This window comes from Xyrauchen texanus, chromosome 16 (genome assembly GCF_025860055.1).
Source record: "Xyrauchen texanus isolate HMW12.3.18 chromosome 16, RBS_HiC_50CHRs, whole genome shotgun sequence".
Taxonomy (NCBI): Eukaryota; Metazoa; Chordata; class Actinopteri; order Cypriniformes; family Catostomidae; genus Xyrauchen; species Xyrauchen texanus.
In genome coordinates this window covers 1,722,285-1,740,576 of record NC_068291.1, presented here as the reverse complement: position 1 = coordinate 1,740,576, position 18,292 = coordinate 1,722,285, and the positions used below count along the sequence as shown (strand labels likewise).

At 36.9% G+C, this 18,292-nt stretch overlaps 1 protein-coding gene across 2 annotated transcripts in view; it reads right to left on the bottom strand.

The window, feature by feature from the left end:
- LOC127656805 (tubulin polyglutamylase TTLL5-like) overlaps positions 1-18,040 on the bottom strand; it is a 60,008-nt gene extending 41,968 nt beyond the window's left edge. For both annotated transcript variants that reach the window (XM_052145273.1, XM_052145272.1), the window contains exons 1-5: positions 17,944-18,040; positions 17,131-17,273; positions 15,346-16,042; positions 13,839-14,026; positions 2,874-2,992 (exon numbers count right to left, since the gene is read on the bottom strand). In XM_052145273.1, coding sequence (XP_052001233.1) covers positions 2,874-2,992; positions 13,839-14,026; positions 15,346-15,484 — 446 coding nt within the window. In that variant the 5' untranslated portion in view covers positions 15,485-16,042; positions 17,131-17,273; positions 17,944-18,040. The remainder of the gene's footprint in view (positions 1-2,873; positions 2,993-13,838; positions 14,027-15,345; positions 16,043-17,130; positions 17,274-17,943) is intronic.
- Between the last annotated feature and the right edge of the window lie 252 nt (positions 18,041-18,292).

Genomic DNA, 18,292 nt, shown 5'->3' with positions numbered 1-18,292 from the left:
TCTCCTTTAGAAAGACCCGCCTTTCTCAATTGAGGTCCATGTACAATGAAACAAATCTGGGCCACCACTGAGAAGATGACCATCTGTGACATCTATCATGCTCCAGATGGATACTTTTTTTAATTTTTTTACTTTGAATGTTTTGGAAATTTCAGCTTTTATTTACGTGTCATTCAATCACTTATCGACACTGCTTTTACTCTAAGAGCTGTTCCACTGGCTCCCATAAAATTAGTACTGGAGCTAATAAACTTCTGCAGCTGTCAGTATATATGCAGAATAAACATGAATGTGTATGCAAAGATTTTGTTTTGGCTGTGAGTAGGAGTAATCCTGGAATACTATGGTTGGGGTAAGAAGCCAAGGTAAAGCTGACAGTCAATTCAGTCTACTCTGTGGGACTCCACATTCTTCCAGTCGATGACACACTCCAAAACCTAACTATTTAATAATTATGACATTCCATTACCATCCTTAACCACGTCTATTATTACCATTTGCAAGCAGTACCAATAACTTACTGGAAATGAATCTCTACCTGTGCCAAGAAAAGAGGCAGCTGAAACAGTCATCGAAGTGGAACTAAAATTACCCAAATATTTCAATCACTGCCATTCACAATGTTTGCCACATTCTTAAAGGGAAAAAATAATAATCCAACATTCAACCTTGGGCCGTTCACTCAGCTGCTGGATTCTGTTAGCAAGGGTCAGATTTGGGCATTCTTCATTAGTATCAGACTAAACCGTTGCAGTACAGTAAGTGAAAAACTTGTGGGAGGACAATGGATTGGAAGTGCTGATCTAGCATACCTGGCAGCTCCTGGCTAGTGCAACTTCAAAGGTCCCTACTTCTCTTTGAAAGCCATTACGCCTAACCCCCTTGGCTTCTAAAACAGCGCACTTAACGGCTTCAGTATGTTTGGCACAGACCACTGGCCCCAAAATCTTGGCTGCGGAGGTGGTGTTCAAAAAAACCCAAACATTAAAGACAGCATTGAGTCAAAAAAAAAAGGGTCAAGCGGTATATCATGGTATATTATGATAGATTGTTAAATTAATGTTAGTTTGAGATTCTTCAAAAATTGCGAGCCAAGTACTAGGTGAAGGATAACAGCACAAGAATTTGCTTTGGTTTTGTCTAGTTTGGTGTGTATCACACGGTAGCCAGTGGAAAGTTCCAGCCAGATGCCTTGCAAATGGGATGCCACGTTTTGACCAGGAATGAAACCTTCAGCTATAAACAAAAGACAGGCTGGCAGAGTCTTCCTGACAGAGTTCTGAGGAAAAATAAACCCCAGTATTTTCTAATCGTTCATCCCCAACACTATTATGATTAATTGGTGATTAATCTCAGTAGAAAGGACTGCAGCAGAATAGAATCCTTGTTTAACTTTTTTCCCATCCTCCCCTGTTTTACGGTCAATGTAATGGAAACAGTCCTAATATTAGAGGTGTGTTCCACTCTCAAATATGAGCCCTGACATTCTGAAGCAAAGCAGTGATCAAACAAACAGGAAGAGATTGCTCGATCATGGCATTTATGTTAGTAAAAGTTACAGTCTGCTATTGATATCACTAGAAAATCACGGTGTGTGTATTACAGATTCTGTATAATGGCTACTCTTTCTTTTGTGGTTATAAAAACACTTTTAAAAAGGGAAAAAGCCAGACATTCCAGGAATTCCATGACAGTCCCATACATAAGGAAGTGTTGGACTGGAAAAACAGTGAAGGGCAAGATCAGGGCCAAAGTGTCTGAGAGATTGTCACTCACATATCACTGTAAAAATACAGGAGAAACCACATGAATTTTAACCCTTTGACTGCTGGTCTGTAGAATCACACTTTACACAGACGTACAGGTCAATCTCTAATAATATCAAACCTGAACTCATGCTATTCACTTGGAGTGTGACGATGTAGGAGGGGAATCTGGGCAAATGGTTGTGGAAGACCAGTCTTTAATTTGACTCCCTATGACTTGGTCTACCGCAAGGATCTAAGCCTCCGTCAAGCTTAACACGTATCTGTACACGCACATGCTCACACAGAGGGTTAGGAAAACAGTGGAGGATGTTATTTACTTCAAAGCTTACTTTATAAACACTACTCTAAACTGTGCACTCTACTGTAGTCTTTTATAGATTATCTTGAAACCTTTGATTTAAGTCTAGAAATCCCAAAATTGAAATGATGTTTACACCAAATATTGACTCTTCAGAGATCATTAAACTGGCCTTTCAGTTTTATAGACAACGACCGATTTGGCCAACATTAACTGAGCACAAGTTTCAAAATGATTATTTTCTTTTTCATACAATGACATTTCACAGGCTGTCAACTTGTGTGCTATATAGACTTTTGAAGTCATATCTTCCACAGGTCTGAAATCTCATTCATGCCATGTTCAGATTAAAAAATGTTGTGAAAAGTTTCACACCATTAATGACGAAATGCCATTTGGAAGGACATGATGGCAAGTAAATAATGACAGACTTTTCCTGTAAGAGTTCTTAAAATACTCTCCATTTCTGATTCCAAACACTGGCACTGTGAAGCTATGAACTCTTGAACACTTACCCTTTTGCCATTATAACATACCAGTGCAAAAGCCAATGGAATAATATTACAAAAGCAATTACCAGAACAGAATTACCACAAAGACAACACCGACACACTGTGTCTAATATAGCTCTGAGTTGTGTGTTGAGTTACGCTTTATGCTGGTTATCTCAAACACACAACACACTACTTGTGAAATGAGTTATCACGTCTTTATGCACTGTGATGTCTTCCTCACCTCAGGAACATGTGCCAGAAACCAGACAGATCAGTGTGTGTGAGTGTGTAAGTGAGTGTATGTGCACTTACCCAGAGCTCCCTGTGCTCGTGTCTGCATGTACCGCTCTCACAGGTCCAGGTCGTGGCTCGGGGCCCAACACCAGACCCCCTCTGCTGAAGAGCCCATTGGCCACATTTAGATTAGTCAGCTGTGGGGAAAAATAAAAACATTTTTAGTGCAAAATATCTGATGAATAAGCGTGTTCATTACATGATTTAAAGTTAATCTGCAGGAAGTTTACTGCAGCAAAATATTGAGGGCACATTTACTGGAAGTGTCAGCATCAGACAGCACACATAATGCATACTGCGTGCACACACACACACACACACACACACACACACACACACACACACACACACACAAAAACATCAGTTTCAATCTGCAACTGCTGGAAGTAAGGGCACACTGGTTTTTATCAGTCCACTGGAAACCAAGTAGCGTTCACAAGATACCAGGTTAATATCGTAAGCAGCTCAGAGGAAGAACTAGTCACTGGGTTTCACTGTTTGCCAGGTCAATGGCTATAAATCTTTAAAAAATACACACATATGAGTGTTTCTTTAACTTCAGGCAATTGCACGTCCCATGGGTTGATTTTTAATAAAACAGATTTGAACTTTTTCCTTTTTGTTATATGAAGGTCACCATTGGTACTTTTAGATTTGACAGTTTTTGTTCCAAACCCAGACTTTCAATATTAAACTATGGAAATCCATTATAAAAACACAAATTATTACATGTTTAACATTATGATCATCTAAACAAAATAATTTTCCACCTCCCCAAACATTTTTGCCCCAAATAAAGTTTGTTCAGAAGTTGTGTACTTGACAACTAAGTGAAGAGCACGCTGGAGATGAAATATGAGACAAATCAAAGAAATATCAAGAGAAATATCACTGATGTCGGTGAAATAATCAGTACTTATTATGAATGGACAGATATCCACAAATGCCATCTGTGTTTTCTGTACAATCAGGTTTTTGCACCACTGTCTAAATGAGTTTTCCTTGTAAGTCTAATATTGTGGAATCATGTATTTCAGATTTGCCTATCCTGAACGGCCTGTTAAAAAAACAAAATGGGTCATGTTGCGACACGTCAGTCAAATGATCTCTTCCTGGTTAAGGTTCTTAGTCTGGTCCACTTAGCAGCTTATTTTGACCAAGTCATCCGTCAAAATGTGTTTTTTTTTTTTATTATAAGCATTGCTGCCGTGTCACTAGAAAATGCTCCAGGCTGACCTAAAACCTGACTGACCAAGATAAATCTTGACCTGTGTGAAAATACGTTCATTCATTTTATTGTTCAGGTGGACAGTGTGCTAGTCAGACCGAGGACGGGAAATGTTCAGCATTCTTCACAGGCAGGTGTTTAAATTAATGCAGGACCTCCACAAGACCTCACTGAAGAAGTTTATTTTGAAACACTGCAGAGATGATCTGCTGCTCTCTGTGAACACATTAACAGTGTGGGATGCTCAATGCTAAGCTGCACAGCTGGCTGATTGATGTTTGTTGAGTCGTCATTTTAACACATTACTTGAGCACTCAAACTTTTTTTTACAGGATGACTGATTGCAAAGTATTTTTTACAAATCTTCTACAGTGCAAAAAAAAAAAACAACTAACCTTCTAGCTTTTGGGAATTCTCATGGGCCATGTTCACACAGTCTGTGTTTGGGATTGACAAACTGAATTTACTAACAGGTGTGACTCTTGAATTGTCCTGTTTTTCAAGCTCAACCATCCAACCCCGTAACGTGAGCTATTTAGCAAAGTTGTCAATAAAAAGATGGCAAGTTCTATTGTCATATGTGCACTAGGCACAGGGCTATGCACTACAACCATGCGCTACATCTTATCAAGTTTTTGCATGCCTGGGCTACGCGCACCAGGCCGTGGGTGTGAGTGTTCGCACTATCTGTGGGCGTTATTCACAAAAATATTTGGGAGGTCCATGTAAATGTAGTTTGCTCAGTAAATCCTTATTTGCTCTTTTATTGAGAAATAATAACTGATACTACTGTATCAAAGTAAATGTTCAAACTCTACAATACATTGGAACAGATAATAATGTCCCTGACAATTTCAGTTAGAGGGATAGTTCACACAAAATGAAAACTCAGTCATTATTTACTCACCCTCGTGTTGTTCTCCTCTTTCAGGTTATTTTAGGAATACTCTGTTTCATACAAATAGGGCTTGGATAGAAATGCTGCATCTCTTCAACTTCAATTCTCTGGTTTGTGTGCAGCTGTGTTGTGTTTTCGGTTGTTAATATCTCTGGCGTGGTGTTGTTGAAGCAAAAGAAAGCGGTTTCTCGCTTGAATGCCCCATCTAGCGGGGGGAACTGCTTTACACTGTAGATTTTCACTAAATAATACATTTAAATAGGTGCCATAGAGTGTCCAAGTGCATTTGTAATATTTCTGTCAAATATAACTTACACTGGAGCACAGAGAAACTAATACGCTGTTTAGTTACATTTACTGCACAATATTACCATTAAATCCTTTATAAATCCTTTTTAATCTTGACAAACTGTAAATTAAAGGTCTTCAGATGCTAGCTTCAAGATTTGAGCACTGTTTTACAATATGTTAGCACATTTGTGTTATAAATGCACATAAAATTAAAACATGCAAAATCAAAATGGCAGTTCCACATTTGTATGCACTGATGATCCACAGACAAGTTAATCTATTTTACATGGTGCCAAGGGCTCAGTAAACATTCATTAGAACGTATTGAAATATAAATATTGATGAATTATCATTCTCCACTAATTATGCGATCTGAGGAGCAAATCAGTAGTAAGCAGACACTTATGATGTGCGTTAGACATATGCAGGCAGAGGGCGTGCTAGTGTTCTCGTGTCATATTTCACAAGGGTATTGGCTTCTCTGGTAGATGTTTAGAACTGCAAATATGCAATTTATTATGTTTGAAAAAATGCAGGCAATAAATAGACAATTGCAACAATAACTGTCCCTGTTCTTCAGTCTGTTTTGGGTATTTTTTATAAGAATACAAATACTGCTTTCAGTAATATATTTTCTGCCTGATTCTATAAAGAATCCACATCAGATCAGAAAAAAAATGCCAGTGATATTTTAAAGTCAGTTACAGTACATGCAGAGAGTGTGTAAATCTTGTAATTCAACTGATATTGAAATGAAACGAATTTTTTTTTTTTCATTGATCATTTAATTTAAAGCTGCAGTACGGAATTGTTGCCTCTCTATCATCAACTGTGGTTGAAACATAAAATTGCATGCAACTTGCAGATGCTCTTCTTTGAGGTTGAACCTGACGGTTTGTGGTATACCTTGTATGTCCGTTTATGATGTGACTAGCTGCACCAAAATTCACTGATAGGAAGAAGAAAGTCCTAGAAGACAAATATGTGAAATAAAATATGCCTTCCAAGCAAGTAACATATCTGCCGCTTTTGTTTAGACCTGCTGAAAACGTACGTGACGTAACACAGAAGGACGAATGATGTAAGCATGTAATTTCCCTCTAAATTAAAATCATTATTGTAGGTTTATCATAGTGAATTGGGGTAAGGCAAGAACACTCTTTTCCACATGAATTATTCATGCACTGACTCAATAATGCAATTTTGTTAATTTGTAACCAAAAGATCTTATGAAGTGCAGCTTTAACAGAAATTATGGAAGTTTTTGTTTTTAAAAGGGAAAATTGGCTAATTTAGATATAATATTTAATGTTGGCATTTAATCAAATCTCACTAATTGACTGTTTCTGGCTAGCTGATTGTTCATAATATTGACAGATGGAGACCAAATCCTCTAACCTGTAGCTCTGACCTTCAGTATCGGTTTGTTCTGATTGTTCAGGCCAGCCAGCTGCAAGGACATACATCTGCGGCTTTGCAAACAACCCATTTACACTAGCTACCAATGTCTTATTAATGGGGTGTCTTCATTTATATGTGCATGCTTCCATGAATATACCAAAACTTTATTGCCATGCCTAATGATATTGCACGTATGACGTAGACAGCTTTCTTTAAACAGAGCCAAAATATCTTTCCTTTCTTAACCCTCTGGGGTTGACGGACGTGCAGGCGCGTCCTGCTGGATATTTTCGTCATTACAGCAGAAACAACTTAAATACTCTGTCATTTTGGGTATACAGATAAGTGTAAGACATCATTAGAAACTATAAAGGGTCTACTTTTATTTGTGTACACTCACAATAACAACAAAACATTGTGCTTTTGTAAAATAAAGAAAATAAAGAGGGTGAGCTTTCAGCAGTCTCTGGGTTCACAAGCATATTTCAGAAACACGTCACAAAAATGAACTTAAACTCCACGAATACTTATCACACAAACATGAAACATGTCTAAAGAAAGCTTAAAATGTCTACTTTTAAATAAAACAATTCAAATTTAAAACAAATATTCTCCTGCAATGTAATCTGTATGAAACAAAGCGATGTACAGTTTTTACCGGTCCATCTCATTATCTGTAATGTGATCCCACCCACAAGCAGAGTGCGCCATTCATACACTAATATGCTGAGACAATCAATGCAAATGTACATGCCCCCGACTGTGAGGTTGTAAACACAACTGTTTTTAACGATACACAGGCGACTGTGAGGTTTGATTTAAACACATTTCATTCATTTTTCTGCGCGTTTGCAGCGATACAAAGACGAGAAAGCTCCAGGATAGTATGGAAGTTAACATTTTCCTCAGAAGAAGAGCGGGACTCAGATGAAAGTTTGAAGCAGGTATTTAAATTGTATGCTGTATGATATAAATATGATATGTAATATGATATAAAAATAATATGAATGTTTAGATTATATTTTATCTAGTGTTTATGCTGCCTTATTATCATCGACAAAGCTTGTGCTTGCAAATATGTGTTCAGGTTAAATGAGTAAAATGCACTTTAAATATGCACATATTAGAAAATCACCATCTTATAATGATTTCTGAAGGATCATGTGACACTGAAGACTGCAGTAATGATGCTGAAAATTCATCACAAATTGCATTTTACAATATATTCAAATAAAAAAAGTGTTCTTTTAAATTGTAAAAATAGTTCATACAATGTTTTTACTGTATTTTGGATCAAATAAATCCAGTCTTGGTGCGCAGAAGAGACTTCTTTTAATGGTAGTGTAGGTCGAAAATTAAGTCTTTATGTAAAGAAAATATATAGTCAGATTACTTTTAACTTAAAAATTGATTTTGATAATTAATTCCCCTCACATTAATTCTCTATCCCTGATTGATAGGCCCAGGGGAGGGTCTTTGTATCCTCAGGTGTGAAATACATCCATATTAATGATAGTTCACGCCTCCTCGCATATGACCTTTCTAACACTAAAATTGTCTTACAAAAGTTAAATTACTATATTGTTTTGTGTGACCTTATTTCAGTGACTTAATTTAATTTCTTTCAAAAACCATGCATAAACATTATTTTCTCAAAAATACAAACATGCACACACATGTTGCTCACATATTATTGTAGCCCAGTTTGTGCTGAATACAGTGTTATCAGACTTTAGCCATTAATATGATTTTAATCAACTGAAAAAAGCACAAATGTCAAGGCATGTCAAAACTTCTCCAGGGCCCAAATCACCCTCAGACCCCAGAGGGTTAATGGAAAATATAAGCTAATCAAAAACTACAAACCCACATGTGTTCTCAAACTAGATAGCCCTGGTGTGATAGCTTAATAGTAGGGCTGTCAATTCAAATGTTTAATATAATTAACTATATGGTATGTCAAATAATTAATGAAATTGTGTGTGGTTTGTTCTCTGTATAAGCTGAGCGTTGTCTATACAGCTGAAGTTTACAGCCTACTAGAGAAAACCGGTGCTACTTCAAGCTTGAATTGCTCATATTGAAGAAATGTTCCTTATTATGGTCTGGGGACATGATTAATTGCATTCATTTTTTTATGCTTTATTTTTTATATAATAAATCACACTGAATTAATGTTAAATCGACAGGTCTCCTTATATATATAAAATAACATACAAATTATATATACATAATTCATGAAGATGCAACCCTATTAGCAATCTTTTAAAATTTTGAAGTATCATTTCGGGTGATCTCCTGTAGTTGATGATCAGCATTTTCAGTAGTTTAAGCACCCCCCCTTTTTTTACCTCTTGGTTCTGTCAGGTCTAGAAATTGTCAAATTCTAATTCAATATTCCATTTTGACCCAAATAAACATATTAAAAGAACTTTTCAATAAAACCGTGACATTGTTAACACACTGAAATGATCATTGTTGATGGTGAATGAATAACATATTTCATTCTGTTACTCTCCTGAATTAAAGGAACAGCAGCAGAGCTTTTACAAATGTGAACGTCATTGTGTTGCGCTGCCTCTATATTTGGTTCTAAATGGTCCGAACTATGTTGGGTTGTGATGATGGTTTGTGCTAATGATCCATGCTGAAGCTGAACATTTCTTTATAAAAGGCAACATGTGGCCTACAAGGTCACGGGAGGCAAATATAAAACACAGCTTGAGTGTTCTTTGCTGTTCATACATGAAGAATGCACACAGCCAACCATTCTTTCCAAATGCATGGCTTATTTTGTTTGTCACGGCAACCTCTATTTGAAATTGCCCATTATAAAGTGAAGAGTAATGCGATTTTGAGTCAATCTTAGTTCAATTAAATATGAAAAACAGTCAGTAGGCTGCAAATGCTATATTTTGACTCTTTTAAGAAGTAATTATTTGAACAAGGTGTTTAAAATACCAGCCAAAACTTCCATGGCACGAATTGTGAGATTGAAAATATCAACCAATTCTGGTGGTTCATAAAATTGCATGCAGGAAATTACATATAAATCAGAGTATAAATGTTTATACTATTGATTAACAGAATATTTCACTGCCTTTAAATTAAAAATGCAAATGAACAGCTATAACAATATAACCATAGTCAGTAAATTAAATCTAGAAGTGTCTTTTCAAAAACATTAAAAAGGCTGTTATTTACAATAATGTTAAATTTCAATTTGTTCATGTAATTGTTCAAGCAATAAAACTTGAACTGAAAGTCTCCATGAAAAGCGTTCAGTAAGATGGATTCAGGAAATCTTTGTGTCCAGCCTCATCTCAAAAAGCAGACAGCCAACAGTATTACCATTGAAATGATGCAGGTATTAAAGGAATGGAAAAGTGGGGCATGAACTGATCTTGCACCTCTACTCTGTGCCAATGTGTTACATTCTTTTATATATAAGAGTCATTTAATTGAAGGGAAAACTACCTGCTTATTAAATATCAACAGAGTGTGCCTCCCTTTATAAGCATCTGATAATGAGACCACACAGAGAGATATGGAACTGACTCCTCCTGTATCCTGCTCTCCTCACACTCTCCTGATAAACACACTGTTTCTGTGGCATTCTGTTCATACGGGATCCTCACAGAAACCTGCAGCATTCTTCAGACACATTCCCACTCTGTCATATGCACCAGCACACATTCTACTGGCTGTCTGACAGCCATTTGACCCAAGTCATTGCACACAAAAAATAAAGAACAAAAAAATACAATTAAAATATTTTGGTATTGAAAACACAAGACAGAAGTTTGCTAGAAGTTCGAAGCTCTGCTGCCTTAGTGGTGAATTTTCAGAAAACCTTTGGCAACTGTGGACAATTTGCCATACTGGTTAAAACTTTTTCTGCAAACCTTTAAAAAAAAGATCTGGCAATCTGACATGTCTTGCAGACAGTTCTGTGAACATTTGGAAAATATTATCCACTTCTGGCAAACTGTTCTTCGCTGAACAATTGGCAAATATATTCCACGTCTAGCAATCTGTTCTTCAGCAAACCTTTGGAAAAGATCTTGCACTTCTGATAAACAGTACTTTGGTGAATATTTGGCAAATATCTTCCAATTTTGGCAAACAGTTCTTTGTTGAACATTTGGTAAATATTTGCCACTGACGGGAAACAGTTCTTTAGTGAATCTTTGGCAAATCTCTACCACTGCTGGAAAACAGTTATTTGGTGAATCTTTGGAAAACATCTGCCACCACTGGAAAACAGTTATTTGGTGAATCTTTGGCAAATCTCTACACCTGCTGGAAAAAAGTTATTTAGTGAACCTTGGCAAATCTCTACCACTGCTGGAAAAAAGTTATTTGGTGAACCTTGGCAAATCTCCACCACTGCTGGAAAACAGTTCTTTGGTGAATCTTTGGCAAATCTCTGCTACTGCTGGAAAACAGTTATTTGGTGAATCTCTGCCACTACTGGAAAACAGTTCTTTTTCAAATCTTTGGCAAATCTCTGTCACTACTGGAAAACAGTTCTTTGGTGAACCTTTGGCAAATCTCTGCCACTACTGGAAAACAGTTCTTTGGCAAATCTCTGCCACTACTGGAAAACAGTTCTTTTTCAAATCATTGGCAAATCTCTGTCACTACTGGAAAACAGTTCTTTGGTGAACCTTTGGCAAATCTCTGCCACTACTGGAAAACAGTTCTTTGGCAAATCTCTGCCACTACTGGAAAACAGTTCTTTTTCAAATCTTTGGCAAATCTCTGTCACTACTGGAAAACAGTTCTTTGGTGAACCTTTGGCAAATCTCTGCCACTACTGGAAAACAGTTCTTTGGCAAATCTCTGCCACTACTGGAAAACAGTTCTTTTTCAAATCTTTGGCAAATCTCTGTCACTACTGGAAAACAGTTCTTTGGTGAACCTTTGGCAAATCTCTGCCACTACTGGAAAACAGTTCTTTGGCAAATCTCTGCCACTACTGGAAAACAGTTCTTTTTCAAATCTTTGGCAAATCTCTGTCACTACTGGAAAACAGTTCTTTGGTGAACCTTTGGCAAATCTCTGCCACTACTGGAAAACAGTTCTTTGGCAAATCTCTGCCACTACTGGAAAACAGTTATTTTTTCAAATCTTTGGCAAATCTCAACCACTGCTGGATAAAGTTATTTGGCGAGCCTTGGCAAATCTCTGCCACTACTATAAACAGTTCTTTGGTGAATCTTTGGCACATTTCTACCACTATTGGACAACAGTCCTTTGGTGAATATTTGGCAAATCTCTACCACTGCTGGAAAACAGTTCTTTGGTGAATCTTTGGCAAATCTCTGTCACTACTGGAAAAAAATTATTTGGCAAATCTCTTACACTACTGGAAAAAAAGTTATTTGGCAAATCTCAACCACTGCTGGAAAAAAGTTATTTGGTGAACCTTTGGCAAATCTCTGCCACTACTGGAAAACAGTTCTTTGGCGAATCTTTGGCAAATCTCAACCACTGCTGGAAAACATTTATTCTGCAAACCTTTGACAAATACTTTATCTGCTACTACTGGCAAACAGTTCTGTAGTGAACATTTGGCAATTATCTGAAATATCTGCCACTGCTGGAAAACAGTTCTTTGGCAAACCTTTGACAAATATCTTCTACGTCTGGCAAAAAGTTCTGCAGTAAACCCTTGGCAAATATATTCAACTTCTGAGAAAAAGTTATTTGGCAAACCTTTGACAAATATCTGCTGCTTCTGGCTAACAGCTCTGTAGTGAACCTTTAGAAAATAACTACCTCTACTGTCAAACAGTTATTTGGCAAACATCTGTCACTACTGGCAAAAAGTTATTCTGCAAACTTTTGGCAAATATCTACTAATTCTGACAAAAAGTTATTTGGCAAACCTTTAGATGACGATTAGACGACATTATCGACCAATTTTCATTGTCTGATTTCATTTAACACAACATAAGATGTGTTGAAACACTAATGATGATGCAGGAGAGCAGCACTTCAGCTTGCACTTGATTGAGGAGAGGAAGAAAGAACCGCTCACAGTCCAGTTGCACTCCAGACTTTCCAAACAGATTAAGGTGATGTAGATCACAGAGTATTATAATACAAACATGCAAAATAACTAAAAACAGAAACAGTGTCATCGTGAAATTAAGAGAAGCTGTAACTGGTGTTCCACTTGAGAAAAACTTGCCTGTCCAGCGTCTAAAAAGGAAACACTGCACCGTTGTATCCTGTATTTAATGCATCCTTTGTTAAAGTTCAAATAATAAGGAGGTGGGCTGTATAAATAAGCACAAACTCCGAAACTGACATTTGTCTGTGCGGTCAGAGCCACTTATATGAGTCGAGTGAAAAACAGCGCGAGAGAGTTTCAAACTTCTCCCGGCTGATACACTGTCCCGCACGGAGACGCTCATCACTGGCTCACGCTTGCTGCAGATAGATTTAGTTTATAGTGATTGTTCGCGACATAGTGAATTACAATATGAGTATCACAGTGTGTATCTTATGCTGAAGAAAGAAGAAAGAGTTAAAGAGTTAAAGATGGATCGACATCAAGTGAACAGGAAGGTGAGAGGGTGTAGTCTTCGCACAATATACAAACCGATATTTTTTTTATTTGTCTTTTTTGGATAATTTAAGGATAATTTTTGCAATAATCGGCAAATAGTCAAATAATCGTTCTAACAATCATTAGATTAGTCGATTATCAAAATAAACAATAGTTGCAGCCCTACTACTGGCAAACAGTTTTTCTGGAAACATTTGGCACACTACTTTGGAAAACAACTTTCACTTCTGGCAAACAGTATTGTAGTGAACCTTTGACTAATATCTGCTACTATGGGCAAACGGTTCTGTAGTGAACATTTGGCAAATATCTGAAATATCCATCACTACTGGCAAACAGTTCTTCTGCAAACATTTGGCAAAGATCTTCCACTTCTGACAAACAGTTATTTCACAAACCTTTGGCAATTTCCACTTTTGCCAAATAATTAAAAGGGGACCTGAACATTATTTCATGCTGCAAAATGACATAATTTGCTGCTATGAAGACCATTATTATGTTTATTAAGGAAATTATGGAAGATTAAAGGTGAAAAACCCTGAAAAGCTTCTAAAGGGTTTTAATCATGGATAAATGGTAACTCACGTGTTGTGTGAGAAGGCTGATGTGACTGGATGTACTGTACTGGCGAGCAGCCTGCTTCTCCACTAGTTTGCGTAGAGCTGATACAATGGCCTGCTGGTTTGACTGGGTTTGGGCAGTCAATGAGTCCTTTTCTTTTAGCACACCAGCAGAACCTGGCCTGGACTTACTCAGACTGGTCTTTTGACTCACTGTGGGGCAGAGCAGAGATGGATTTCAAATCATTTTTATTAAAAACAAATAAACTGATTTATAATGTAAAAATATTATCAAATCAAATCAAATCACTTTATTGTCACACTACCATGTACACAAGTGCAACAGTAGGTGAAAGTCTTGTGTGCAGTTCCGAGCAACATAGCAGTCATGACAGTGACGAGACATATACCAATTACAATAAACAACATATTTACACAACACAATTTACATGTCAGATGTACACATACTTACACAACATGATAATTATATACAATACACACAATACATACATACACATTATTGACAAATAGCAATGAAATGTTTCAGGCAGATAAATTAAATGACAAGCAGGGCTGAGCCATTTATTTATTATCTACAATATATTCATGATTGTTGATGAATATCACAACAATCTGAACCCAAAACAGGTTTTTGTCTCCTGGGGGATACAAACATTTGAGAGGCTGGCATGAGCAGCAAAAAGTGAGTGGGCCAAATTTTTGGAAAATGTATTGAAATGGGGTCCTCTTCTCAGGTTACTATACTGAGGTTTGGATAAGAACTCTTGCCTCAACTCACAATTTTTATCTAAATGTAACTTGACATCATGGCATCTTTTAAATGCTATTTTCTTGCTTTCTACAAGCAGTGCATTTCAAAGTAAAAGCAATAGTTTGAAGAAAAACTTGGAAATGTATTATTTGTATGTTTTGGAAAATAGCAATAAATTCAATTATTTCATTATCTTTATATTGTTACCCTTCTTACCCTTCCTAAATGTGGCCATGTTACGTTTCTTAAAGAGTGTATCAGTTCAGCTAGTTTTGCATGTATTGGAGCATTAAGTGATGTTTTCATAGTTTCTTAGATTCAAACGTTTGATTCATTTCTGTGAATCCATTCAAACTGTCTGTTTTGATGAGATGATTCAAAAAGATTTGTTTACGTCATCAATTAAAAATGTCCATCAAAGTGTACGTGTGGTATTTTTCATATATTCAAGTGTTTTTCATATGTACATAAATATTACCCTTTATTCCTATGTATTGTTATACTGTATTTGAGCATAAAAATGAGAATGATCCAAAATGATATTACAGTATATAACATTGATTATATATTACATATTATATTTATCTTATTGCATTTAAATCTACTTGGTTCCAATTGCTGTTTGGTTGAAATGACGGTTCCTCTGATAGGAAAAATGAAAAATAGCTGTTGTGTCCAGCTTTGGTGACAAGCATGAGAAACATAATAATGTTTCAATGATCAAATAATTCATAGTACAGAATTACTGTAGTCAGATTACCTTGCCCTGCTGAACATGGGTGTGACAATCTCTGGTTGAAGGTGTGCACTGGAGCTCTGGAGATGGAGGAGGTGTTCACGTCGGTGGGCTGGACCGGTCGAGGTGCCTCAGGGGTTGATATTGCTCCAGTAGAATCCATGCGTGCAGATGCCCATGTGACACTCAGAGGTGAAGGTGTGACTGTGGAGGAGGAGGAGACTGCGAGAGGGTGTGGGGGGCTGGATGTAAGGCGGGGGTTCAGGTGCAGACGGCACAAGGCTGTGCTGCAGGATGATGTGTTCACAATCTAAAGCTGTGGAGTATGTCAGGCTGGGCTCCCTGGGACGGGATTTCATATTTTGGCCCATTTCAGGCTGCAGTTTAAAAGATTTTAACAAAGTTTTTTTGCTTCTGATTACAGAAGGGTGAGTCTTGTTTGCCACATCTTCCCCTGCATCAGTCTCAGGTACAGTTAATATGTTCGGGTGTACTTCAACACTTGTGCAGTCTCCTTTTTGCCTTTCATTTCTGATGCATCCATTTTGCAATGTGTTACACATGTTTTTGTTACTCTGTTTAGTTGCACTACAGTTGTCCGTGCAGTGGGGTAAACCATTTCGTCTGTCTGCATTTAGAGTTGCGCTGATGTCTGTACTTTGTGCCTTGCTGATTGTGTCCATTGTTTCTAAACCAGCAGAGTCCAGGTTGTTAGATACAGCTGCTTCACAGAAAAGAAAGGAAATAAGCTTGATAATGTCTGTCGTTACAGAATATTACATCCTGACAAAAAAAAAATAGTACCCAGTAAGCATAAAAATGTCTGCAAATGTATTGATTTGAAAACGTTAGTCAATATTAAAATATTAGTTTTTCTAAAAATGTTCAAGAAAGTTCATGCTGCTCTTCAGCAGGTTTGACATCACTGATGCTAAAACGGCATTGGTTCTTGAGTATGGTGTTGTAACTGAAGGTGGCACTAGTTTGAATATAAGGGATGGAGAATGAGATTTGAGCTCAAACTAAATGATCTAATGTTGGGTCTGTTTCTTGCACAAAGCTATCATATGTCTTCAGAAGTCTTGGAATACAATGCACAAAAAATACAGACTACTTTAATCCCTACTTCATGATACTTTTGTGGTGGTTTTTGTTGTTGCTGTTGTTTTTGCAGCTTGACAGTTGTGATCAGTATGAATGGAAAAGAACTGCATGAAGAGCCCTAAAACAATTCTACTTTTATATTCCCCTGAAGAAATAACAGCAGATGGGTTTTAAACAACATGCAGATGAGTAAACAATGACAATTGTAACGTTTTAGTAAACTAATATTTAAATAAACAATTATTTCTGAAATGCTATTATGGAAAAACAAATCTGTTTTTTTTGACAGTTTTTTTTTATGTTAATATTATTTTATGTATCCCATTTTCGTAGCCATTTGGTTGATTTACTTTAAAAACTGTGGTGCTATAAAAAAAAAAAAAAAAAACATTACTCTGTTAGAGCGACACGTCCAGCCCAACACAGCAACTTTGACTCAAACAGTGGAGTGAGATTAAGGCGAAACTATCTGTTTGTTTGATCAACTGAAGAAGGAAAGAGTATTTGGGAATCTGTGAAAATACAAACTATTTCTGTATCTCTGTTTGGTGGCGCTTGTAGATCAGAAATGACATGCTTGAAAATATTTAAATCAAGACCACTTTATGTAATTCAAACATTCATTCAGTTCTGTGTCATATTATCACACATGCAGTATATTGGTAAATCACGCATGATGTGAAAACATGGTGAACTGTCACTCACTCTCTGTGTTCTGGCATGTTTTGGGTTCTCTAAAGTCACCATTAATCTCAGTTCTGCTGCTGTGACACTTTGTGCCCAGAAAAACACTGGCACTCTTGTTCTTCTGTGTGTAGAATGTAAGAACTTCCTCCAGTTCACTTTCACTGCAAGAAAAACAAGAAAATCCACTGAAAATCCACCGAACCTACTGCAGGGCAATTCAACTTCATAGACAAGCGGGCCAGATGGAAAAAAACTAATCTTATGGCCATGCGGGCCAAGCCAGAACATTTCGTTAATGAAAAGGTTCCATCAGATGTTGTGTCTATAATTTATGTTTACTATAACATTAAAACATCAAGAGAAAAAAAAATTCCAGAAAATGCTTTAAAATTGGTCCTTAACTGAGAAAGTAAATCAAATTGATACTAATAGTTTGGTTCCTATAGTGAAGATGCAATGATATAAACATTTGACTTTTCAAATTGAATGTTTTCTTGACCAAATAAATGAAAATAACTTTTTTGCTTCTCTGAAGTGACGCTTGTCAGTTGTCCATGATTTTAGTTATTTAAACTTTTAATTTCATAAAATGTATGGATAATGATCATTTGTAGTGCAACATCTGAAAGCATCTAAACTGTGGTGTGAACACACCCTAAGACAACAGACAACCTCAAGCGGGCCACTGAAAATATCAAACGGGCCGGATTTGGCCCATGGGTCCCCAGTTGAATAGGCCTGACCTACAGTGTACAGCTGAGAGTATGAAGATTACAAAAGATTTCTACTGGTAAAGGGATGAGCTCTAGATGCTGATGGCTTCACACCAACCTCGCCTCCAGAATAAACTCCTGGAAAACACTGGAATTGATGCACTGATCTTCATCTAGAATCTTCTCCAAACTTTCCACCATTTGCTTGGTTTCCTGAGGATTATTAAATGGCCATTCAAACAAGACACTTCACAGGTGAAAACACAACTACACTACCCCATACATTATTATCTACATTCTTTTCTTTCCATCCATCTATCTACGTAATAAATAACCAAAACCCCAACCTTTGAACACATAAGCAAATGTTTAGCAGAGCCCTTTGTTCCACCCAAAACAAACCTTAGCAAGCATGTATCAGGACATATATAAGTGTTGGAAAATATACAAGGCTTATATACCCTTCA